Source organism: Centropristis striata, chromosome 4, assembly GCF_030273125.1.
Source record: "Centropristis striata isolate RG_2023a ecotype Rhode Island chromosome 4, C.striata_1.0, whole genome shotgun sequence".
Lineage (NCBI taxonomy): Eukaryota > Metazoa > Chordata > Actinopteri > Perciformes > Serranidae > Centropristis > Centropristis striata.
The window spans coordinates 27,702,051-27,727,758 of NC_081520.1; the positions used below are offsets into that span (position 1 = coordinate 27,702,051).

At 40.6% G+C, this 25,708-nt stretch overlaps 2 protein-coding genes and 4 pseudogenes across 2 annotated transcripts; 4 read left to right on the forward strand and 2 right to left on the reverse strand.

The window, feature by feature from the left end:
* Positions 1 to 4,028: 4,028 nt before the first annotated feature.
* LOC131969491 (olfactory receptor 10A6-like) lies at positions 4,029 to 4,843 on the reverse strand (annotated as a pseudogene).
* Positions 4,844 to 6,777: 1,934 nt separating this feature from the next.
* Positions 6,778 to 7,695, reverse strand: LOC131970696 (olfactory receptor 2A14-like). The gene has a single exon (XM_059332122.1). The coding sequence runs from the start codon at positions 7,630 to 7,632 to the stop codon at positions 6,778 to 6,780; it is 855 nt and encodes a 284-aa protein (XP_059188105.1). The 5' UTR covers positions 7,633 to 7,695.
* Positions 7,696 to 9,326: 1,631 nt separating this feature from the next.
* LOC131970697 (olfactory receptor 6E1-like) lies at positions 9,327 to 10,114 on the forward strand. Its single transcript, XM_059332125.1, is given in 2 exon segments — positions 9,327 to 10,052; positions 10,055 to 10,114. Coding segments are annotated over 2 exon segments (786 nt in total).
* Positions 10,115 to 13,381: 3,267 nt separating this feature from the next.
* On the forward strand, positions 13,382 to 14,169 carry LOC131970698 (olfactory receptor 6E1-like; annotated as a pseudogene).
* A 3,690-nt stretch (positions 14,170 to 17,859) lies between these two features.
* On the forward strand, positions 17,860 to 18,647 carry LOC131970699 (olfactory receptor 6E1-like; annotated as a pseudogene).
* Positions 18,648 to 22,928: 4,281 nt separating this feature from the next.
* LOC131970700 (uncharacterized) lies at positions 22,929 to 24,303 on the forward strand (annotated as a pseudogene).
* Positions 24,304 to 25,708: the final 1,405 nt, after the last annotated feature.

A 25,708-nucleotide genomic window follows, 5' to 3' on the forward strand; every position in this document is an offset into this window, starting at 1 on the left:
TCATATCAAGAGCAAAAAAGGTAATAAAACCTGAATATTTTTTTCAATAGTAATAGTGGAAAAAATCTTGACAGGTATGCACAGAGTACGTTATGTCAACTTTTAGTGAAACTTGTGTTTTGAAAACATTGTTCATTTTTAGATGACAGCAAAAAAGTAGATATGAGCAGTGTACCCACTGTGCTGTGTATTATTCTGTCTCTATATTTTCTCATCATACAGCCACTTTTGAATCCTGTTATGTTTGGATTGCAAATGTCAAAAATTCGGAACACATAAACATGTCCTCTGCCATAAAAGGTTGGCTGGTTGAGATCAAATGTAGATGAAAGTGTCAGTAAATTATTTGCCATCTTGAATCTTGCTTTGAAACTTGCAGAATAAAACAAAACTGAATGTGAAGATGTGACAGTGTTTATGTTGCTGATAATATGTAATGTATTATATATTCACATTCATCCCAGTAGTCATGAATCCAGTTAGAAATTATTTCACCTAAGTTATTAAAACGAGCACTACACCTACTTGTAATCAAAGTTTTTAAAGAAACTAAAGAAATAATAAACAATAAATAGTATGCAGACTACACAGTGGTGTAGTAGTTAACATTCTTGCATCACAGCAAGAGGATCGCTGATTTGACTCTGGCCTTCGGCCGTGTGAAATTTGCATTTTCATCCGTGTTAGCGTGGGTTCTCAACGGGTTCTCTGGCTTCCTCCCACTGTCCAATAACATGCACTTAGGTTTAACTAGTGACTCTAAATTGCCTGTAGGTGTGAACGAGAGTGTGACTGTCTGTCTCTATGTGTCTGCCTTGTGATAGTCTGTCTGTCCAGGGTGTACCCTGCCTCTCGCACAATGTCGATTGGCTCTAGCCCCCAGCAACCCGAGTGCGGATAAGCGGTTCAGAATAATGAATGAATGGAAATAGTATGCAGTAATATTCTGTCTCTGTATTTTCTCATCGTACATTCACTTTTGAGTCCCCTCATGTTTAGATTTCAAATGCCAAAATACAGAACAATTGTATACATGTAAAGTACAGAAAGCACAGAGACAAGGCTCAAAATTTTTGGGACAAAGTTTTATGGCACTTACTCTTGCTATGTTTCTTGACTTCATCCTTGCTTGTCTTGTATTACTCTCATTTGTATGTTGCTTTGGATAAAAGCGTGTCAAAGTATGCTTTAAGTGTGAAATACAAAACCTGTGAAGGATTCATCATGTCTATTCACAGCAGGATCATCACAGCAATAATTGCACTATTTTACAAATCTGTAAAAATTCAACTAGTTTTAAACTTGCATTTTGGCAAAATGTACAGCGGATCAAGCACACAAAAACTCAAGATTAGTAACATTCAAAATGTTCATTATCACAGGCACAACTTTAAAACACAGCCCTAAATGGAGAATTTTGGCGACCGCTGGTCTCTCCAGAGAAGGTTGAGGCTGGGGCTTTGATGTCCAGACAGTCCTGGGAAAAGGAGCAGAAGTGCGCAGTAGCTCTCTGCGGCTCTCTTGAAGACGGTTGTCTATGCGAGTGGCCATGGAGATTATCATGTCCAGATCGGTGGGAAGTTCTAGGGGTGCCAACTGGTCTTTGATAGAGTCTGTGAGTGCATTCATTAAGGCATCAATTAACGCAGGAGTGTTCCACCAACTTTCTGCTGCTAAAGTCCTGAATTCAATGGCATAACCTGTGACTTGCCGGTTGTGCTGTTTAATTTGCATGACGCCTCCCTACCTGGGGAGGAGTGATCAAAAACCCGGCTCATGGTGTCGGTGAACCTGGAGAGTGTTTGGCAAACAATTTAGTCTCTGGACCATTCTGCAATGGCCCATGCTGCTGCTCCCCGTCAAATGGGACATAATAAAAGCTATTTAAGCCTGATCGGACACAAATGCAGCCGGGTTGTGTTTAAAATGCAAGTCACAAAGCACCAAAAATGGCCTACAGTCTCCCGAGTCTCCGGAAAACTTATCTGGGGCAGCCAGCCGAAGTCCAGTAGACGGGGGTCGGGCATGGCCCTAAGCAGCAGTGTTTTCAGCAGCAGGTGTATGTGTCCTGGCAGGGGGTGATGCCGAGGGATCAGCCTTAAGGTGGTTAATGAGAAGATTAAGTTGACTTGTCAGGAGATTTACTTGGTCAGTGACAGAGATCCTGGAAATTCCCCTGTTGCTCAGTGAGGACCCGCAGTCCTTGTTTGATGGTGGACAGGTGTTCCTTGTGCTCATGCAGACGAGCGCCCTGGACTCACAGGGCTGCCTTCACCGCTTTTGAGAAGGTCCAGAAGGCTGCCTGGCTATGCTGGCCCCCCCTCCCCTGTGGCATGTCATAAGTCTGTTCATGTTTGTGGAGTGTATTATGCTTATGTTGCTGAGGGGTTTTTTTGCTGTTTTTTCCTCCTCATCATCCCTGTCTTCCTGTCCTGTTCACCTCTGTCATATTGTTTGTGTGTGTTTTATATGTTTTGGATGGGATGATAGCTTATTCCGTTGTACTACACTGTACAATGACAATAAAGAGGTTCTGAAATATTATCACAATCACCACAGACCACTTCTATCACCATCACCACAGACCATAACAATCATGACAGCACACCACTAACATCATCACATAGACCACTACTACTATCGACAACACTGTAAACCACGATTATCACCATCGCCACAGACGTTACTATCATCATCACCACAGGCCATTATTACTATCACTATCACTGCAAACTGCTACTATCACCATCACCACAGACCACTAGTACTCTTGTCATCATCACCACAGACTGCTACTACTATCGTCATCACTACCACAGACCACTACTAGTATCACCATCACCACAGACCGTTACTGCTATCACCACAGACCACTATAACTATTACCATCTTCACAGACCGTTACTACTATCACCATCACCACAGACCACTACTATTATCACTATCATGATCAACCACTGCTAACATCATCACCACAGGTCACCTCTACTGTCACCATTCCCAAGAACCACTACTTCTATCTCCATTACCATAGGACACTACTACAATCACCATCAACATAGACCACTATCACAATCATCGTAGACCACTACTACTATCACCATCAGTGTAGACTATATGTTGGGCCCAGACTGTTTGCTAGTCACCCACTACTACTATCATCATCAACAAGGGTCACAGTTGGGCTAGGATTGTTGCTGTGTCTGCTACTGTGCTTATGCTGTACTTTTTTATCACTACTATTACTGTCATCTTCAACATGGATTGTGGTCACAGCATCTTTTCCCCTCTGCTTGTATCCCTCTACAAAAACTGTTGGACCATGATCTGTCAGGCTTTTAAGGTTTGTGTATGACACTTCCTCTATCGGGATCATCTCTCTTGAGATGAGTCTAATTTCAGGTGTGAGACTGACCACATCTGGTGACCTGGAGCTGAAAGAACAACTTGGTGGTCAACATTCAAAAAGATCGTGAAGATGGTTTAAGAAAGACCCAAGCCTCACATGCCCCAACACCCTCTGTGATTCCCTAGTCTACACTGTGGACCCAGGACCTCCAGTGGGAGCTGAACATTTGCTAAAGAAATTCATCAAGTCAATAGTTCACTTCCACACCATAAGTCACTGACTATTATCCTGCCCTATAGACACACGTGTGACATTAAGGCACATTTCTGTATTATTATCACTGCACATTCTACATATTCTTTATACTGTGAACTTTTATGTTTGTTACAACATTAAAAATATTTCTTCATTTCCGTTTTTTTTTAAATACATTCAGCTCATCTCTTATGTCACAACAATGTGCACACCACTGTTTTCGACAGGCTCATCCTGATGTGGGCTGCATTTCACTGAGTTTTGAAAAACAGATTGAAAACATGTAGTACATGTACTTTATTTTTTAAATTGATATCACACTGCACAGTTTTACATTAAAACGCTACAAATCTGGTTCAATTAAAGGAAATAGGCCAATCTGGTAAATTGTTAATATTAACGAAGCACGTTTGAAATCAGACTTTTACATGTGACGCGGATTTTGGACAGGTTCAGACCGTACATTACAGGATTGAAGAGTGGAGGACATGTCAGCCAGTAAAGGGATAAAAATATTTGCAACATATTGGGTACACTGTTCATGTTGAACCTGTTCTGTATCATTTCAAAGCTTGCTCCAAAAGTGAAATTCAAGATGGAGGCGAGGTGAGGTGTGCAGGTACTGACAGCTTTCTGTCTCGTCTGTTTGGTTCCAGAAAAACACACTTTAAGAATCCTGATGTAAGAGTAAAAGATTAAAACTATAGCAGTGCCGATTGTCCCAAAAGATGCAATGAGCCCATATATATTGACCACATGTGCCTCCGAGCAGGCCAGCTTGACGACAGAATAGTTGATACAGTAAACTTTGTCAATGATGTTCCCACACAGCTGCAAAGAGGAAGTAAAACATAACATCACAAGACAGATAAGGATAGGGTACAGCCATGATACACTAATGAGTATGGCAATCTTGTTACGTGTCATACGCTGGTTATATTGTAGAGGATAACAGATAGCAAGATATCTGTCATAAGACATGATGGCTAAGTTTAAATATTCCACACCTCCACAAGAGCACAAAATAAAAGTCTGCAGGAAACAAAACGCAGCAGAAACAGTGTGAATGTCAGAGAGGATCTGAACCAGAAGGAATGGAAACAACCCTGTACTACCATACAGTTCATTTACAAACATGCTGCACAGAAAAATGTACATAGGTTCATGTAAGCTTCTGTTCCCACAGATAACCACAATCAGCAAAAGGTTGGCACAAATAATTAAAAGTTCTAAGGACATAATAACCATGAAATATAGGTATCTAAAAAATCCGGTGTGAAAATAGGCCTGAAGTGTGAAATATAAAACATGTGTAGAGTTCACCATGATGTCTCTTTTGGATTACCACAGCAATTAATAGATTCTCTCATTGATCTGTTCAAAACTGGTTTAAACTTGAAATTTTGGCACAGCTGAAATAAACAAAACCACAAGTCAGGGTGGTAACAGTCAACATGTTCATTATCAATGACACAACTGTAAAATACAGCCCCAAATGGTGAATTTCCTTCTCAAAATGAAAATAATAATTTGGTCAGAGAGAACAACATTTTTCACAAGTGAATCTGAACATGCACCGATCATCCTACTGGAGTCATATTGAAGCCCTCCCAACTGAGCTGAAACTCTGCGTCCAACACTTTAAATCTTTTTCAGAGAATGGACATCCACAGAAGCTCATAGGAATACACATGTTTAATTCATGTCAACAAGAAAGAAAGTAAACTATGGGATTGGACTGTGACATAAATCACGCACTTGTAATGAGACCCGCGCCCAATCAAACATCCGCATATTGTTTTTTCGAGCGTTTGCGAGCTATTTTGTATCCCGCATCTCTGCTCCCTAGAGCTATATTGTAGCCTGCGAGGAGAAAAACGCACTTTGCGTGCGCAGACTTTTTTCCGTTCGCGCGCGAGGGTGGTTTTTTAACTGGTGTTTTTTTTCTCAGTAAGTCAAACCACACAGCCCTGAATGCCTGAATAACTTGTATTGTTATTTGGTGCTATGTGAATTACATTGTCTTGACTTGAATGTTTGCAAAATGTCACACAGAGCAATGTACTTCAGTATGCTCATTCATAAGAATAAAAAGGTGTGCACCAGATTTATCAGAGATTACTGAATGAGTGCAGTTTTGCATTTTAACAAGGAATTTAAACATTAATCAGGCTTTTATATTACTCACATGCTGACAAAAATATCATACAATTTGAATGCTGAAAAAAGATGAAAAGCCTATGCTTGTTGAAATAAATAATTTCTGTCAATATTTCAATGTATTCAATATGAACATTTTCCAAATTAAACACTATGAATACAGGATCCAAGTTACAAAAACATATCAGTTAATGTAGGTAATATCTTATATTTCTCCTACATGAATGCTCAAGCCTGTTACAAAAAGTTACAAAAAATGATCAGCGCGTTTTATCAGATTAATTTCAATGATGGAGGAAATGCATTTGAATGCATCCCATACAATGTGTGGATTTGCTGAGCCATTGTTAAAAGAAAAAATCTGAAATGAATTGTTTTGTTTTAATAATGAAATGTCCATCTTCTAACAATGATTGATTACATTTCTAATAGTTTTTACCCCTGTCAGTGTCAGCAAAATATTAAGATTTTAATATAATAAGCCTGCCTGTTTCATGACAATTTGAGTTTAAGTGCAGTTTTCAATAAATTGACAATTTATTTTGGTCTTGTGCTCCTGTTTATTCTTTTTGCATTTCAAAGCTCTAATTACAACCTGGTTATGTTCTACCAACACAAAGTGAGAATACTTAGAATTTTTCCCCCGGTCTTAACATTTTGTTCAGGAGTGTATACAGTTATAATTTTTCATTTCAGTTATTATTCACCTGGTATTATTTTCTGAAATCACTCACTCAGTGTGTTTTCATTTCTCCTCTTTTACACACATTCGGCTTCTTAATCTGTCACAATATGGTGCACTCTACTTTCTGAAAAGTCAAAATGTCTCTGTGTTATCAAAGCAAAAGAGATTGAAACCAAACTGTTAGCAAGTACTTTTTTTTTTTTAATGAATAACACAATGCACAGTTCTCCATTAAAACACTACAGGTTGGGTTAGATAAAGGAAAGCAGGCAGATCTGTTAGATAGATGTTACTATTATCATGAACTGCGTAAATGTAAATTCTAATGTTAATGTTGACGACGCACTGAAATCAGACTTTTACATGTGATACGGATTTTGGACAGTTTCAGACCGTACATTACAGGATTGAAGAACGGCGTGAATGTGAGAAAGTACAAGGATAACAAAATGCGCAGAATGATGTGCACACTGTTCATATTAAACCTGCTCTGTATAATTTCAAATAAAGCCCCAAAGGAAAAGTTGAGCAGAGAAGCGAGGTGAGGTGTGCAGGTACTGACAGCTTTCTGTCTCGTCTGTTTTGAGCCAGAAAAACACACTTGAAGAATCTTTAAATAAGTGTAAACGATTAAAGATACAGGACCAAAGACTACAAGGGAAGTAGCAATGAGTCCATAAATGCTATTGACTGTTGTGTCAGAACATGCAAGTTTAACAATAAAGAAGTTGTCACAGTACACTTTGTTAATGATGTTCCCACACAGCTGCAAAGGAACACTCAGGGTTATTGGAATAAAACATAAAACAGAACAATATAACCATATGACAATGATAAGCACTGCGACTTTGTGAAATGTCATACGCTTGTTATATTGTAGAGGATAACAGATAGCGAGATATCTGTCATAAGACATGACGGCTAAGTTATTAAATTCTATACATGCATAGGAGTACAACCAGAAAATCTGCAGGTAACAAAAAGGAGCAGAAACAGTGTGAGTGTCAGAGAGGATCTGAACCAGAAGGAATGGAAACAAGCCTGTACTACCATACAGTTCATTTACAAACAGGCTGCACAGAAAAATGTACATAGGTTCATGTAAGCTTCTGTTCACACAGATAACCACAATCAGCAAAAGGTTGGCACCAACAATTATAACATAAAGACACATAGTGATCATGAAAAACACATATCTAAAAGCCCCTATGTTAAAGTATGCACTGAGTGTGAAATATGATATATTCATGATATTCCTCACCGAAATAGTACAGCACATTTCGTGTAATTTCACAAAACTTTCATTAAAGTCCATATAAGATTCAGATTTGTGTGAGTGCAGAGTGCAGTCAGCTCACACTTACTGAACTCAGATTTCAGCTGCTTTTAACCTCTTCAGGTTAGAGGACGCCCACAGCAGCAGCTGAGCTCAATGTCAAAGGACCCAATTACTCAATTCTAACGTAGAGGGGAATAAACTTAGAATCATAGCTCAGGAAAACAACTGTAAAGTGAATTTCTTCTGAACTTTAATGTTGCTTTTTAATTCTTGAATTGTCTTACATAGAGAGTCCATAGACAATGTGATAAAAGCCTTTTTCAATGCACTCCAGGACACTATCATTGTTTTTGTTTATTTTTTGGGCCCGGGATTGAGAGGCTTAACTAAAAGTGTGGGGAACCTGTTGTTTCTGTGGAGAAAATTATTATTATTATTCTGTTGAAAGATCTCATTCATTGAGGGGCTTAGGATGCTCGAATACATATGAAAATTAGCATACAACATGATCTGAACATCAAAGGGATACAAATTTACAAAATTTGTTGGGATTATTCCTCTCATATTCGTGAACATTTGAAATAGTTTTGAATTATTTTTCCCGATAGGAAGTCAGCCAGCTTGGATTTCATGCGTTTATTTCCATTTCATGAACATGTTTTAGGTCTTATTTCAGTTAGTGGGTTAGGGTCCACAGGAAGGTAGATCCATGTTGTTGTTTCAGGATATGCCCCAAAAAGACAAAGACTTGTCCTCCCTAAATACATCCTAGTTGGCATCACTTTATTTAAAAAAGATGTAACAGGCTCCAATTCAAATGGAGAAATGAAACAATGACTTAATGAATGTGTTCGTACCAACCATGCATACTAGCTTCTTGGGTTTATGTATGGTGTTCCTCAAGGTCGTGGTGTCTGCATGTTGTATTCTGGAAGGATTTTTTTTAACCAATTTTATATAAATTCTCCAGTGGTCATTCAGTTGTCATCAGTTGTTCATCAACACAAACATTGCTGCAACAACATATGAGGCATAATTGAGCATCTGAATGGCCTTCATATAATTCCATGATAATGTTCTCAGCACTTATATACACTTTTCACTCTTCAACTGAAAAAAATATTCAAAGTTGTTCCCTGTAGGTAGTTGTGAAAAGTTTTAAAGAAGCAGAAGCAGAGTTTCAGGAGGGACTCAAGAGTTCGACTCCATCTGGACAACAGATGAATGTAAGCATTGTCATGAACTGTGAATCTTAAATTCTCATCTCAGCATTACACAAACTTTCAATAGTAGAAAAGAAGTTTAGTTTAATTGTAAAATTTGTTTTTTATTAGATGTATTGTCCTAACTGTGCAGATTAAAACGTTAAAAAGTTTGTTAATGGTGCTGTTGGTCCAAAATAAGTTTAAACTCAACACTTTGTGACACTAAAAACTTACATTAAAATGTACAGTCAACATAGTTCATTCTGTGCAACATAATTCATCCAGTTTTAGTGATGTGAAGTGATCATGACAAACTCTACACAGGTTTCATATTTCACGCTTTCTGCCTATTTTGACACCGGGCATTTAAGGTATTTATTTTTCATGATTGTCATGTTTTTATATATTTTGATTGTCTGTGCCAACCTTTTGCTGATTGTGGTTATCTGTGTGAACAGAAGCTTACATGAACCTATGTACATTTTTCTGTGCAACATGTTTGTAAATGAACTGTATGGTAGTACAGGCTTGTTTCCATTCCTTCTGGTTCAGATCCTCTCTGACATTCACACTGTTTCTGCTTCTTTTTGTTTTTTGCAGATCTTCTGTGTTTACTGTTATGCAAATATGGAGTTTTGTAACTTAGCCGTCATGTCTTATGACAGATATCTTGCTATCTGTTTTCCTCTGCAATATAACACACGTATGACATTGAAAAAAGTTGCCATACTTATTGCTCTAACATGGTTATTTCCATTCATTGAAGTTGCTGTTTTGATATCATTGAGTGGTTCTTTACAGCTGTGTGGGAACATCATTAACAAAGTTGCCTGTGACAATTATTTTATTGTCAAACTGGCATGTTTTGACACAACAGTGAACAACATCTATGGAATTATTTACACAATTACCATAGTAGGTGGTGTTGTAGCTGTAATCCTGTACACATATATAAAGATTCTCAAAGTGTGTTTTTCTGGCTCCAAACAGACGAGACAGAAAGCTGTCAGTACCTGCACACCTCACCTCGCTTCTCTGCTCAACTCTTCTTTCGGGGCTTTCTTTGAAGTAATTCGGAGCAGGTTTAATATGAACAGTGCACCCAATATGTTGCGAATTTGTATGTCATTATACTGGCTTACATGCCAACCACTCTTCAACCCTTTGATGTATGGACTTAAAATGTCTAAAATACGTAGCTTATGTAAAAGTCTTATCGTTCGTAAAATGTAAACTAATGTTAAAGAGCAACTTGCAGGTTTGTGACCTCTGTGAATCAACATTACAGAATACAGTTATGTCTAGAGTTGTTTTTGTCATTGAGCTTTATTTGCACCACAGAAAAATGGAAATGAAATCGAAAATAAAATGAGCACAACATCACACAAGAAAAAGTGGATGCTTGTTTTCACAATAAAAGGTTGTAAATATATATAGGTATATATCTATATATCTATATATCTATATAGATAGATAGATAGATAGATAGATAGATAGATAGATATGTAAATATATATATATATATATATATATACTATATATATATATATTTATAAAACGAGCGCACGTCAGAAAGTGAGCGTAAAGTGGGCGTAAGATCATTTCTACGCAAGCCTCGGCATTTATCAATTTGGACGTGAGCGGAGGGTACAATCAGATCTCTCGTCTGCTCTCAGCTCGTGTACGCAAATTTGAGTCAGCGTGAAGTCCACACGTCTGAGTTGGAGAATTGATCTTAGACTATTGTATCGATGCCTGGAGCTGATAAAACTCTGTGGTGTTTTGATTTTGAATAGTGACAAAGCAAAACATGTTTAGACTACATAATTTATCATTTAAACATCATCCAAAAATAAATACACCCTGCGATCGTGAAATTCTTTAAACAGAATACTAGCCGAGGATATTAAATGTTGTTGTCTTCTGCTGTTTACTGTTATCCAGCTCCGACACCGGAGCGTCAGCGTCTCCTTCACCAGCTTTGCTGCCCGAATAGAAACATTTCCAATCAGCGCTGCCACACGCTCCTCTGACTAGGACATCATTATTAGTAAATGTAAAGAGGTGAATAATATATCTCCATCATAATAATAGCAATATTCGGATATTATATAGATTATTGGGCTTTATATGTCACAATGTAATTACTCAAACCTCGCCAGGAGTTTAATAGTCCGCTACTCTGCTGACAGCACCACTGATTTTCTTCTTTTTCACTTTTTATGCTGCCAAACAAAACCAGTTTGCTGTGTTGCAGCTGTTGGATGTCAGCGTTTCACTTTCTGCCTCTGAGAAATTCCTCTTCTTTTAGAATTAAAACTTACTTTAAAACATTGTTTACCTCCTTCAACCAAAAAGCTGTGAAAACTTTTAAGTCCGTGCTCCAAATGTAAAATATTCACTGAACTTGTTTGAGTTTATAACTAGAAGTGCTTTTATTTCATAAATCTCTGTCGCTGCGTATTTCTTTAATATGTCTATATTGCCCCTATTGTTAATTGTAACGGTGCACTTTGCTAATAAAGTCGACTTTGGGGGGGGGGTCCTCTTTTTGGCCGTATTGCGCCCTTCGGTATCGTAAACTCTGAAGGCTAGTCATCTGAATCAGGTATATATTAGGGCGTGGTATTTAAATGACGCTCGTTTCGAGCCGCCACATTTATCAACAGCCGATCATTTTTACGCTGTGATTGTAGAGATACGATCGTTTGATAAATCCCACGTGAACCCTGTCGTAAGACGAAATATACACTCAGATCTGCGCTCGTTTCTACGCTCGCTTGATAAATGAGGGCCAATGTCCCCAGGCTCCCATTGGGTGCAGAAAATAAACCTCTTGATTTGGAAGTTCAAGACCTCCTGGAGGCCTCAAACAGACATTCCCAAATTTACACAAATTACTGTTTGGATATAGCAGGTCTGTCCAGCAGGGCGGTGATTGGTTAACAGCTGTGTTCAAGACATTCACGTGTAAATTTGATTATGATCAAACATGGATAATCCATGAACAAGAAGTCCAGTAACAAACCTCTACATGAGGTTCAGATATCAAGGAAACAACCCAGAGTCTCCAACAAGGCCAGATATTTCTGAACTGCTGTTTGGAAAATTTAAAATGACAAGGATCTATCCATTGAGTTGCACTCTGTTTGGGCCAGAGTATCCCTACGCAGAAATGATGCCTTTCAAGCAGTGACATAGGAGTGAGTCAGGGTGAGTTTGTGTCAGTTTACCTAGTTTGAAATACGCCACCTTACCAACTCACCTTGGATCCACATCACAAGGCTGCTTGTTCAAATTTCGAGGCATTAGAACCACATAGAGATAATCACAGCCTCAAGACACTTAACAACCACAAACTAGAGACCTTGAGCATTCAAAGGATGAATGGCTTTCTACACTATATCGACAATAACAACATTTCTCAGCAGTTTATCCAATAGGAGAAAAGTGCAAATCTTGCAGAAATCTTCAAAATGTCTGAAGTTATTGGAACAAATCACAGCATTTGTCAAATTTGTTCCTCAAGTTCTTGGTGTCTTAATGTGGTATTTTGAAGGAGTTTTGATCAATTCTCAGGGGGCAAAAGTGGTAACATTTTGAAACCCAGAAATTGCTTCAACAGGTTATGAGACATAATTGGGCATGGGGATGGACTTCATATACTCATATTATTGTGTTTTTAGCCCTTTGATGTACGTATATACTTGGGACCCCAAGCCTGCCCCGTCACTTGAAATGGTCCAGAACTGCCACTGAAAGGCCTGCAGGCCCCATGACACCATCTATTCAGTGAAACATGAAACAGGACCTTTTTTTCAGTCACTTTTATCGATTGAGCAAATTACAAAAGAATAATATAATGCAACTAAAACTGTTATTTTTGTTTTCACTGATGTTTGATTCAAAGTTGTTCCCTGTTGGAAGTTTAAAGTGTTTCCCTCCACAACAGACATCAGAATGCAACCAGTCTTAATCAGCGTGTCCTCTCATAATGAAGTCACTGCTGTGAAAAGTTTTAAAGAAGCAGAAGCAGAGTTTCAGGAGGGACTCGAGCGTTCGATTCCATCAAGACAACAGATGAATGTAAGCATTGTCATGAACTGTGAATCTTAAATTCTCATCTCAGCATATACAAACCATAATAGCAGAAGAGAAAGTTTAGATCATTTCACATTTGTCTTTTATTGAATGTATTGTCGTAACTGCGCAGATTAATACTAATTGTTAATGGTGCTGTTGGTCCAAAATAAGTTTAAACTCAACACTTTGTGACACTAAAAACTTACATTAAAATGTACAGTCAACATAGTTCATTCTGTGCAACATAATTCATCCAGTTTTAGTGATGTGCAGTGATCATGACAAACTCTACACAGGTTTCATATTTCACGCTTTCTGCCTATTTTGACACCGGGCATTTAAGGCATTTATATTTCATGATTCTCATGTTTTTATATATTTTTATTGTTTGTGCCAACCTTTTGCTGATTGTGGTTATCTGTGTGAACAGAAGCTTACATGAACCTATGTACATTTTTCTGTGCAGCATGTTTGTAAATGAACTGTATGGGAGTGCAGGCTTGTTTCCATTCCTTCTGGTTCAGATCCTCTCTGATATTCACACTGTTTCTGTTTCTTTGTGTTTCCTGCAGATTTACTGTTTGTATACTTACGGATTTATAGAATTTTGTAATTTAGCCGTCATGTCTTATGACAGATATCTTGCTATCTGTTTTCCTCTGCAATATAACACACGTATGACATTGAAAAAAGTTGTCATACTTATTGCTCTAACATGGTTATTTCCATTCATTGAAGTTGCTGTTTTGATATCATTGAGTGGTTCTTTACAGCTGTGTGGGAACATCATTAACAAAGTGTACTGTGACAATTATTATATTGTCAAACTGGCATGTTTTGACACAACAGTGAACAACATCTATGGAATTTTTTACACAATTGCCATAGTAGGTGGTGTTGTAGCTGTAATCCTGTACACATATATAAAGATTTTCAAAGTGTGTTTTTCTGGCTCCAAACAGATGAGACAGAAAGCTGTCAGTACCTGCACACCTCACCTCGCTTCTCTGCTCAACTTTTCTTTCGGGGCTTTCTTTGAAATAATTCAGAGCAGGTTTAATATGAACAGTGCACCCAATATGTTGCGCATTTTTATGTCATTATACTGGTTTACATGCCAACCACTCTTCAACCCTTTGATGTATGGACTTAAAATGTCTAAAATACGTAGCTTATGTAAAAGTCTTATCTTTCGTAAAATGTAAACTAATGTTAAAGAGCAACTTGCAGGTTTGTGACCTCTGTGAATCAACATTACAGAATACAGTTATGTCTAGAGTTGTTTTTGTCATTGAGCTTTATTTGCACCACAGAAAAATGGAAATGAAATCGAAAATAAAATGAGCACAACATCACACAAGAAAAAGTGGATGCTTGTTTTCACAATAAAAGGTTGTAAATATATATAGGTATATATCTATATATCTATATAGATAGATAGATAGATAGATAGATAGATAGATAGATAGATAGATAGATAGATAGATAGATAGATAGATATGTAAATATATATATATATATATATATGCATAAGCACATGACAGAACACATTCGGACATTGAGGAACATGCTTGGTTTCCAAGACAGCAGCAACAGACAAGGATTAGGCGAAGCAATGGCCGTTGATGATAAATCAGGTTGTGTGAACTGGACAGTTGTCTTGGCAAATGGGATTTACAGTAATCAAATCTGGAAAGACTCCCTTTTTAGCCTTAAGGCTGTCTTTTAAGGGTCTTCAGACTATGACTGAGCGTTTCTCCACAATGTAGGTGTTGAACATGACCAATTTGGATTCAGTGGCCCTCATTTATCAAACGAGCGCACGTCAGAAAGTGAGCGTAAAGTGGGCGTAAGATCATTTCTACGCAAGCCTCGGCATTTATCAATTTGGACATGAGCGGAGGGTACGATCAGATCTCTCGTCTGCTCTCAGCTCGTGTACGCAAATTTGAGTCAGCGTGAAGTCCACACGTCTGAGTTGGAGAATTGATCTTAGACTATTGTATCGATGCCTGGAGCTGATAAAACTCTGTGGTGTTTTGATTTTGAATAGTGACAAAGCAAAACATATTTGGACTACATAATTCATCATTTAAACATCATCCAAAAATAAATACACCCTGCGATCGTGAAATTTCTTTAAACAGTGTACTAGCCGAGGATGTTAAATGTTGTTGTCTTCTGCTGTTTACTGTTATCCAGCTCCGACTCCAGAGCGTCAGCGTCTCCTTCACCAGCGGTGCTGCCCGAATAGAAACATTTCCAATCAGCGCTGCCACACGCTCCTCTGACTAGGACATCATTATTAGTAAATGTAAAGAGGTGAATAATATATCTCCATCATAATAATAGCAATATTCGGATATTATATAGATTATTGGGCTTTATATATCACCAGGTAATTACTCAAACCTCGCCGGGAGTTTAATGGTCCGCTACTCTGCTGACAGCACCACTGATTTCCTTCTTTTTCACTTTTTATGCAGCCAAACAAAACCAGTTTGTTGTGTTGCAGCTGTTGGACGTCAGCGTTTCACTTTCTGCCTCTGAGAAATTCCTCTTCTTTTAGAATTAAAACTTACTTTAAAACATTGTTTACCTCCTTCAACCAAAAAGCTGTGAAAACTTTTAAGTCCGTGCTCCAAATGTAAAATATTCACTGAACTTGTTTGAGTTTATAACTATAAGTACTTTTATTTCATAAACCTCTGTCGCTGCGTATTTCTTTAATATGTCTATATTGCCCCTATTGTTAATTGTAACGGTGCACTTTGCTAATAAAGTTGACTTTGGGGGGGGATCCTCTTTTTGGCCGTATTGCGCCCTTCGGTGTCGTAAACTCTGAAGGCGAGTCATCTGAATCAGGTATATATTAGGGCGTGGTATTTAAATGGCACTCGTTTCGAGCCGCCACATTTGTCAACAGCCGATCATTTTTACGCTGTGATTGTAGAGATATGATCGTTTGATCAATCCCACGTGAACCCTGTCGTAAGACAAATATACACTCAGATCTGCACTCGTTTCTACGCTCGCTTGATAAATGAGGGCCAATGTCCCCAGGCTCCCATTGGGTGCAGAAAATAAGCCTCTTGATTTGGAAGTTCAAGACCTCCTGGAGGCCTCAAACAGACATTCCCAAATTTACACGAATTACTGTTTAGATATAGCAGGTCTGTCTAGCAGGGCGGTGATTGGTTAACAGCTGTGTTCAAGACATTCACGTGTAAATTTGATTATGATCAGACATGGATAATCCATGAACAAGAAGTCCAGTAACAAACCTCTACATGAGGTTCAGATATCAAGGAAACAACCCAGAGTCTCCAACAAGGCCAGATATTTCTGAACTGCTGTTTGGAAAATTTAAAATGACAACAGGATCTATCCATTGAGTTGCACTCTGTTTGGGCCAGAGTATCCCTACGCAGAAATGATGCCTTTCAAGCAGTGACATAGGAGTGAGTCAGGGTGAGTTTGTGTCAGTTTACCTAGTTTGAATTACATCACCTTACCAACTCACCTTGGATCCACATCACAAGGCTGCTTGTTCAAATTTCAAGGCATTAGAACCACATAGAGATAATCACAGCCTCAAGACACTTAACAACCACAAACTAGAGACCTTGAGCATTCAAAGGATGAATGGCTTTCTACACTATATCGACAATAACAACATTTCTCACCAGTTTATCCAATAGGAGAAAAGTGCATTTCTTGCAGAAATCTTCAAAATTTCTGAAGAGATTGGAACAAATCACAGCATTTGTCAAATTTGTTCCTCAAGTTCTTGGTGTCTTAATGTGGTATTTTGAAGGAGTTTTGACAATTTTGATCAATTATCAGGGGGCAAAAGTGGTTACATTTTGAAACCCAGAAATTGCTTCAACAGGTTATGAGAAAAATTGGGCATGGGGATGGACTTCATATACTCATATCATTGTGTTTTTAGACCTTTGATGTATGTATATACTTGGGACCCCAAGCCTGCCCCATCACTTGAAATGGTCCAGAACTGCCACTGAAAGGCCTGCAGGCCCCATGACACCATCTATTCAGTGAAACATGAAACAGGGCCTTTTTTTCAGTCAGTTTTATCGATTGACCAAATTACAATAGAATAATATAATGCAACTAAAACTGTTATTTTTGTTTCAACTGATGTTTGATTCAAAGTTGTTCCCTTTTGGTAGTTTAAAGTGTTTTCCTCTACAACTGACATCAGATAGCAACCAGTCTTAATCAGCGTGTCTTCTGTTAATGAAGTCACTGCCGTGAAAAGTTTTAAAGAAGCAGAAGCAGAGTTTCAGGAGGGACTCGAGAGTTCGACTCCATCTGGACAACAAATGAATGTGAGCATTGTCATGAACAGTAAATCTTAAATTCTAACCTCAGCATATACAAACATTAATAGTAGAAGAGAAAGTTTAGATAATTTCACATTTGTCTTTTATTGAATGTATTGTCCTAACTGTGCAGATTAATACTGATTGTTAATGGTGCTGTTGGTCCAAAATAAGTTTAAACTCAACACTTTGTGACAATGTAAAAATGTACAGTCAACATAGTTCATCCTGTGCAGAGTTTAAGTGATGTGCAGTGCAGTGATTACAGATGGCTCTTAAAGTTATGTAGGCTACTTACTTGGTTCCTGTGGTCTAAGGCTAGTACCATCAGGTTGAATGCACTTAATGTAATTTGCTTTGGACAAAAGTCTCAGCCAAATGACAATGTGATGTAATGTTATGTAATTATCATGATAAACTCTACACAGGTTTCATATTTCACGCTTTCTGCCTATTTTGACACCGGGCATTTAAGGTATTTATTTTTCATGATTATCATGTTTTTATATATTTTTATTGTTTGTGCCAACCTTTTGCTGATTGTGGTTATCTGTGTGAACAGAAGTTTACATGAACCTATGTACATTTTTCTGTGCAGCCTGTTTGTAAATGAACTGTATGGTAGTACAGGGGTGTTTCCATTTCTCCTGGTTCAGATCCTCTCTGACACTCACACTGTTTCTGCTTCTTTTTGTTTCTTGCAGATCTTCTGTGTTTACTGTTATGCAAATATGGAGTTTTGCAACTTAGCCGTCATGTCTTATGACAGATATCTTGCTATCTGTTTTCCTCTGCAATATAACACACGTATGACATTGAAAAAAGTTGTCATATTTATTGCTCTAACATGGTTATTTCCATTCATTGAAGTTGCTGTTATGATATCATTGAGTGGTTCTTTACAGCTGTGTGGGAACATCATTAACAAAGTGGGCTGTGACAATTATTATATTGTCAAACTGGCATGTTTTGACACAACAGTGAACAACATCTATGGAATTATTTACACAATTACCATAGTAGGTGGTGTTGTAGCTGTAATCCTGTACACATATATAAAGATTCTCAAAGTGTGTTTTTCTGGCTCCAAACAGACGAGACAGAAAGCTGTCAGTACCTGCACACCTCACCTCGCTTCTCTGCTCAACTTTTCCTTCGGGGCTTTCTTTGAAGTAATTCAGAGCAGGTTTAATATGAACAGTGCACCCAATATGTTGCGCATTTTTATGTCATTATACTGGCTTACATGCCAACCACTCTTCAACCCTTTGATGTATGGACTTAAAATGTCTAAAATACGTAGCTTATGTAAAAGTCTTGTCTTTCGTAAAATGTAAACTAATGTTAAAGAGCAACTTGCAGGTTTGTGACCTCTGTGAATCAACATTACATAATACAGTTAAGTCTGGAGTTGTTTTTGTCATTGAGCTTTTCTTGCACCACAGAAAAAATGGAAATGAAATAGAAAATAAAATGGGCACAACATCACACAAGAAAAAGCGGATGCTTGTTTTCACCATAAAAGGTTGTAAATATATGTTAATATGCACATGACAGAGCAAATTCAGATAATGAGGAACATGCTTGGTATCCAAGACAGCAGCAACAGACAAGGTTAGGTGAACCAGGAGAGAACTGGGCAGGTGTCATGGCAACTGACCGGCTAACAATAGCTAATATCTGACACATCACAATCTTGAAAATTTTGCAACCAATTCATTAATTCAATGTCCCCAGGCTCCCATTGGGTGCAGAAAATAAACCTCTTGATTTGGAAGTTCAAGACCTCCTGGAGGCCTCAAACAGACATTCCCAAATTTACACAAATTACTGTTTGGATATACCAGGTCTGTCCAGCAGGGCGGCGATTGGTTAACCCATTGACGCCACATTTCTACCTTTAAAACCGGGAGCGCTGTTGCGTCACTCTACCATTAAGGCCAGGACAGCGGATATGACATTTTGTAGTATTTGTATTTTTTTCCACCTATTTTCGGTCTCTTGGCCAATGAAATGCATCAGAATCATGATCAGAATACATGCGGGAATGTCGCAATGCAACATTGGACTTTTCCAGAACTTTGAAATCATGGAGGAAGACGACTATAGCGGAGGAGCTCAGAAGTAAGTGACGGAAGCGATCTGATGAAAACAGCGCCGATGATTTTATTGCTGATCCGGACTTTGAACCCTCGGAACCAATCGACCGGCATTTATGGATGAGTTTAGAGATGTTTTTAGACTATATATTTTCACCGAAGAACAGACAGATTTGTGGCTATCTGGAGATAATAATAATAATATTATTAATAATATATTCATATTATTAATAATAATAGGCTAATTGATTGTGATGATGATATAAGAAATCATGATTGTTTATGTCTTATATTACGTTATGCGTCGTTGAGTACCCTGAAAAGTGCAATATATAAAATTTATTATTATTGTTGTGACTTGATTTCGATCAAACAAAACCTAAGCCACAATGAGGGGCTGGTACCGGGATACGTAATTGACGCGTCGTCATGCGGCGGCTCCTTATAGTCATTCAAACCTCAGCGATCTTGTGATTAAGACGTATTTATTTACATGTATCACTACAGCTTTGCTATACACACATTTACATAAGTAACTGGCATAAAACAAACAAAAGGGCTTAAAGGTTAGCCGGTAGTTAAAGGACGGTCAAAAACTGTGTGCTTCTCCCGGTAAGCAACACACCTGAGGAGTTATTACCTCTTCCTCTACTTATGCATTCACACATGCTGTTGTTCAATACGCCACCTATTGCGGCAATCGGGAAATGACCCCAATACATATAAATGGCTCTAACAATTATTATTTATTATTATGATTTTTTTTTCTTTTTATTACAGTAGGCTAATGAGAACTATGTCTTGTTCTTCCAATGGTCATATCATGTTTGCATCTTGCTAATGAGCATGTATTAGTATTATGCAGAGGATTTTTTATTCAGTCAAATGTAACATTTGCTGAGTTTGTTGATTTTTTAAAAAACGTTATTGAAGGTTTGGATAAATAAACTCAACTTCTCATGAAAGCCACGGGTATAAGCTCTCAAATACTTTTGGAATTTCATTTTTATCTGCTACAGAGGCTGAAAAATCTATTATTTAGTAGGTGTTGAATTTCCAGAAAAACTTTTCGGTTTTCGGGGCTCATTTGAAAATTGCCCATAGGTTTTCCAGGCATTTTTTTCCAGGCATTTTTTTCCAGGCGCTTTAGGCCTTAATGGGTTAACAGCTGTGTTCAAGACATTCACGTGTAAATTTGATTATGATCAAACATGGATAATCCATGAACAAGAAGTCCAGTAACAAACCTCTACATGAGGTACAGATATCAAGGAAACAACCCAGAGTCTCCAATAAAGCCAGATATTCTGAACTGCTGTTTGGAAAATTTAAAATGACAACAGGATCTATCCATTGAGTTGCACTCTGTTTGGGCCAGAGTATCCCTACGCAGAAATTATGCCTTTCAAGCAGTGACATAGGAGTGAGTCAGGGAGAGTTTGGGTCAGTTTACCTAGTTTGAATTATGCCACCTTACCAACTCACCTTGGATCCACATCACAAGGCTGCTTGTTCAAATTTCAAGGTATTAGAACCACATAGAGATAATCACAGCCTCAAGACACTTAACAACCACAAACTAGAGACCTTGAGCATTCAAAGGATGAATGGCTTTCTACACTATATCGACAAATGAAGTTTTATAACTAAGTTCAGAAACGGGGACCACACCTTAATCACACCCAATTTACGCCTCCAGCACACTTAAGCATGCCTCATCCGTTCCCTTCCCCTTGGCCTCCATTTGCCATATCGCCATATGACAAGTCAGACGAATGCCGACAACACCTATCCTCACCATGGAGCAGGAGCTTTCCATCCATCCTTTGGACAGCGAGCAGTTCGACGCGATACCGCCGACTCCCGCAGAAGAATCCTCTCCATCACCCATCATAAGGTCGTATCAGCATCGCCGCCCGCGGTCAAGGGTCCACATTCCCCTGCGCCCGCGGCGTTCGCCTCCCAGCCACGCCGCAGCCGCCGGCTCTCCGCCTCCCAGAGGCTCCAGGGGTAGACCCCGCCTGCAACGCCGGAGAGACGTCACCTCCCCCTCGCGTTCACCTCCATCCCGCTCTGGATCCATCCGCTCGCACGCCAGCAGCCACGACCGTCGTCCTCATACTCCGACCGTCTCCCGTCCCCCCACATATCCCTCTGGACCGTAGCCAGTCTAAAGAAAGCCCTCACAGAACGCAACATCCCATTCCACCAGTTAGACAGAAAGGCAAAACTTTTCAAGCTGTTTACGTCCCCACCTACAAGCATCCAATCCCAAGCCGCCACAGCACTTCCGGGTTTCCCAGCGCAACGCCAACGGCGTCACATCGCTCCGCCCGCCAGCCCGTACAGCAAGCCCAGAAGGACAAAATCAATTCCAAGCAGCCTCCATTCAGCCACTCCTTTCTCTCTCCGTTTTACCACCCACACAATCATCCCGAGCACATGCATCCCTCCATCCCAGCACCCTTCCCTCTTCTCTCATTCCCAATCTTCCCATTCAACCACCCCCACCGGTTGCTCCCAGTATAGCAGGCCAGAGTGTTTATTTTCCTCCCCCCCTTTCCCCCTCCCTACCCTACCTTACCCCATCACCCAAATGTATTTAACCATGCTGTTTATCCTCTCAATAATGAAACCCTTTTCTCCACAGCTCCACCACCAGCCGGATCCAACTTCGTTTCCCGCCCCGACCTGCAGCCCCATAGCCACAACCTAGCCACCGCATTGCCCCCACAGCACCCAGCCGCTCCTACTCGTCCTTCCCCCGTGCCACACTCACTCAGGCAACAGATCCTAGCAGGTAACTACACCGACCTCGCTCAGCTCCTTAATCCCCACACATGCGACCCCCACATTCCCAGAGAGCTGCTGACTTCCATCGGCCCCATCGCTCTCAAAGAGCCACTCCCCTCTCGCTCCAAAGAGCTCACAGCAACGGAGTTCGCATTCTCCTTTTCCCTGTACCGGGACGTCATCCGCACTGCCTTTCCTGCCCGCAGGGCAGAGCTAGACGACTACCTGTCAATCATCCTCGACCTCGATCTGCGGTTCGGGGGCAACGGATTCTACTTCTACCACACCCTCTTCGCATCCCAAGCCGCCGAGCGCCTACAACAGTTCAATCAACATACATACTGGTGCACCCTCGACCCCGAGCTGTACTGCAGAGTCTTCGCCTGCCGTCCTTCACTCAATTGCACCTCATGTGGCGCTCTTTCCCACCCGGCCACCGCCCCTGGGCCTCGCCCACCAGTCCCATACAAAAGGACCCCCAACCACTTCGATCCACCCCACTCAGCTCCCCCGCCTTCCATACCCCCCAAACCAGCCAAAACCCAGCCACCTTCCTCATCCAAGGCCTCACATATGGCTTCCACGCCGCAATCACACGCTGCAATCTACAGTCCGCCATAACCAAGCCCGAAACAGTCGACAGACTCCTAGATAAGGAAGTCAAAGACACCTTCATGATCGGCCCATTCCCCAGCCCACCCTTCCCCACCTATAATATAAACCCCATCGGCATAGCCACAAGAAAATACTCAGGCAAAAAGAGACTGATCCTGGACCTCTCATCTCCTCATGGCTCTACTGTCCCAAGCATCAATAGCTTAATCCCCAGCCTAGATTTCTCGATGCATTATTCGACAATAGACCACGGCATCTCCCTAATTTGCCTAGCCAGCCAAGGAGCTTGGCTATCTAAAGCAGACATCGTCAGCGCTTTCAAAGTCCTCCCCATCCACCCCGACGACTGGCACCTTTTCGGCGTCCTCTGGCAGGGCACTTACTATTTCGCAGTCCGTCTCACCTTTGGATGCAGGAGCAGCCCAAAAATATTCGACACCCTTTCCGAAGGTCTTTGCTGGATCCTGATAAATATCCACAAACTCCCTTTTGTCATCCATCTCCTCGATGACTTCCTCATCATCACCCCTCCATCATCCCCCACCCAGCATACTGTCTCAACACCCTGACTTCTGCATTCCAGGAACTCGGAGTTTTTCTCTCCCCAGAGAAAACGGAAGGCCCCCGCACAACACTCGAATTCCTCGGCATCACACTTGACTCAGTCTCATTCCAAGCATCCTTGCCCTCAGAAAAAATCGACCGGATCACCCTACTCATTTTCAACTTCCTCCTGACCCATCATTGCACCAAACACCAACTCCTTTCACTGCTAGGCCACCTCAACTACGCCCTCCGCATCATCCCCCAAGGTCGATCCTTCTTGTCCCACCTCCTTTTTATCGCCGCTTCCACTCCATCCCTCCAAGCTCAAGTCACACTAGACGAAGCATGTAAAATAGAACTAAAAATGTGGCACCAGTTTCTGTCATCTTGGAACGGCATCTCTTTCTTTTACGACGATCACATCACCAAACCTGAAGACATCCAGTTGTTCACCAACGCAGCCCCATCCATCAGCTTCGGCGGGTATCTCAGTGACAAATGGTTCGCAGCCGCTTGGCCACCCGAACTCTTAATCGCTCCTTCCTCCACCATACACGAAATGTACCCCGTGGTCATCGCAGCTATTCTTTGGGGGCACGAGTAGTCCAAAAAGATCATCGCCATACACTGTGACAACAGAGCAGTCGTGGACATCCTCAACAAAGGGAGGTCACGTAACCTTGCTGTCATGCAATTCGTTCGGAAGCTCACTCTGGTCTCAGCCCAATGCCAATTCATCATCCGAGCCATACACATTCCCTGCCACTAAAAAATGCCATAGCTGACTCCCTTTCCCGTTTCTCATTCCAGAAATTCAGACGACTGGCACCAGGCTCCAACCCTCATCCCACTCCGGTCCCACCGTTTTCAGCCACCATCTTCATCTGACACCGCAGCTGGAACACCTAGCTTCCACCGCCCAAGATGCCATTCTCAATAGCGTAGCGCCAGGAACCCTCTCCTCCTATTTCACCGGTTGGAACAGCTTTAAAGCTTTTCACGCAGCCCACAGCCTTCCATTTCCTTCCATCGACCTCCTGACCCTAACTAGCTTCATCACATACTCTCACTCCATACAAAAGATCAAATCCTCCACCATCAAGTCCTATATCAGCGGCATCAACTTTCTCATTAAACTGTCCACCGGCGCTCCGTGCCCGGCCCTGTCTCACTATCACATCGGCATGCTACTCAAAGGCCTCTGCAAGTCAGAACCCATTCCCCTGCCAAAACGATCCCCCCTTACCTCAGACCTCCGCGCAGGATACCGGTTTCCCTTCATCGACAATGTCCTGGAAGCCATGTTCCTCCTAGCCTTCTTCGGCTTCTTGCGCTGCTCAGAGTTCACATCATCTACCCTCAACTTCCGTCATTCAATACATTCAACATTATCCGACATTTCTATAAATTCTTCGGACACCATCGTCTACCACCTCAAACGCAGCAAGACTAATCAATCCGGTCCCCTCAACTAGTATATCTTTTCCATCTCGACTCATACCTAAGCCCTTACGAACTCATCAGCAACTACATAAACCACAGACTCTCCATGCACGCCTCACCTCAAGACCCCCTGTTCATCTCTGAAACAGGCGAAGTCGCCACCCGATTGTGGTTCCACTGCCACCTCCGTGAGGTCCTAACCAGGTCCGGAATTTCACCCCAACACTATTCGGGGCATTCTTTCCGCATCGGAGCCGCCTCCTCTGCCTCCAGGCAAGGAATCCCCGACCATACGATTAAGCTCCTCGGCCGCTGGTCTTCTCCCGCCTACCTCAATTACATCCGCCAAGACCTGTCCAACATTTCTCACCAGTTTATCCAATAGAAGAAAAGTGCAATTCTTGCAGAAATCTTCAAAATGTCTGAAGTGATTGGAACAAATCACAGCATTTGTCAAATTTTTTCCTCAAGTTCTTGGTGTCTTAATGTGGTATTTTGAAGGTGTTTTGACAATTTTTATCAATTCTCAGGGGGCAAAAGTGGTAAAATTTTGAAACCCAGAAATTGCTTCAACAGGTTATGAGACATAATTGGGCATGGGGATGGACTTCATATCCTCCTATCATTGTGTTTTTAGCCCTTTAATGTATGTATATACTTGGGACCCCAAGCCTGCCCCATCACTTGAAATGGTCCAGAACTGCCACTGAAAGGCCTGCAGGCCCCATGACACCATCTATTCAGTGAAACATGACACAGGACCTTTTTTTTTTCAGTCAGTTTTATCGATTGACCAAATTACAATAGAAGAATATAATGCAACTAAAACTGTTATTTTTGTTTCAACTGA

Excerpts from the sequence above, each read along its gene's own strand:
- LOC131970696 (XM_059332122.1), bottom strand. The coding sequence starts at position 7,632 with ATGATCACTATGTGTCTTTATGTTATAATTGTTGGTGCCAACCTTTTG.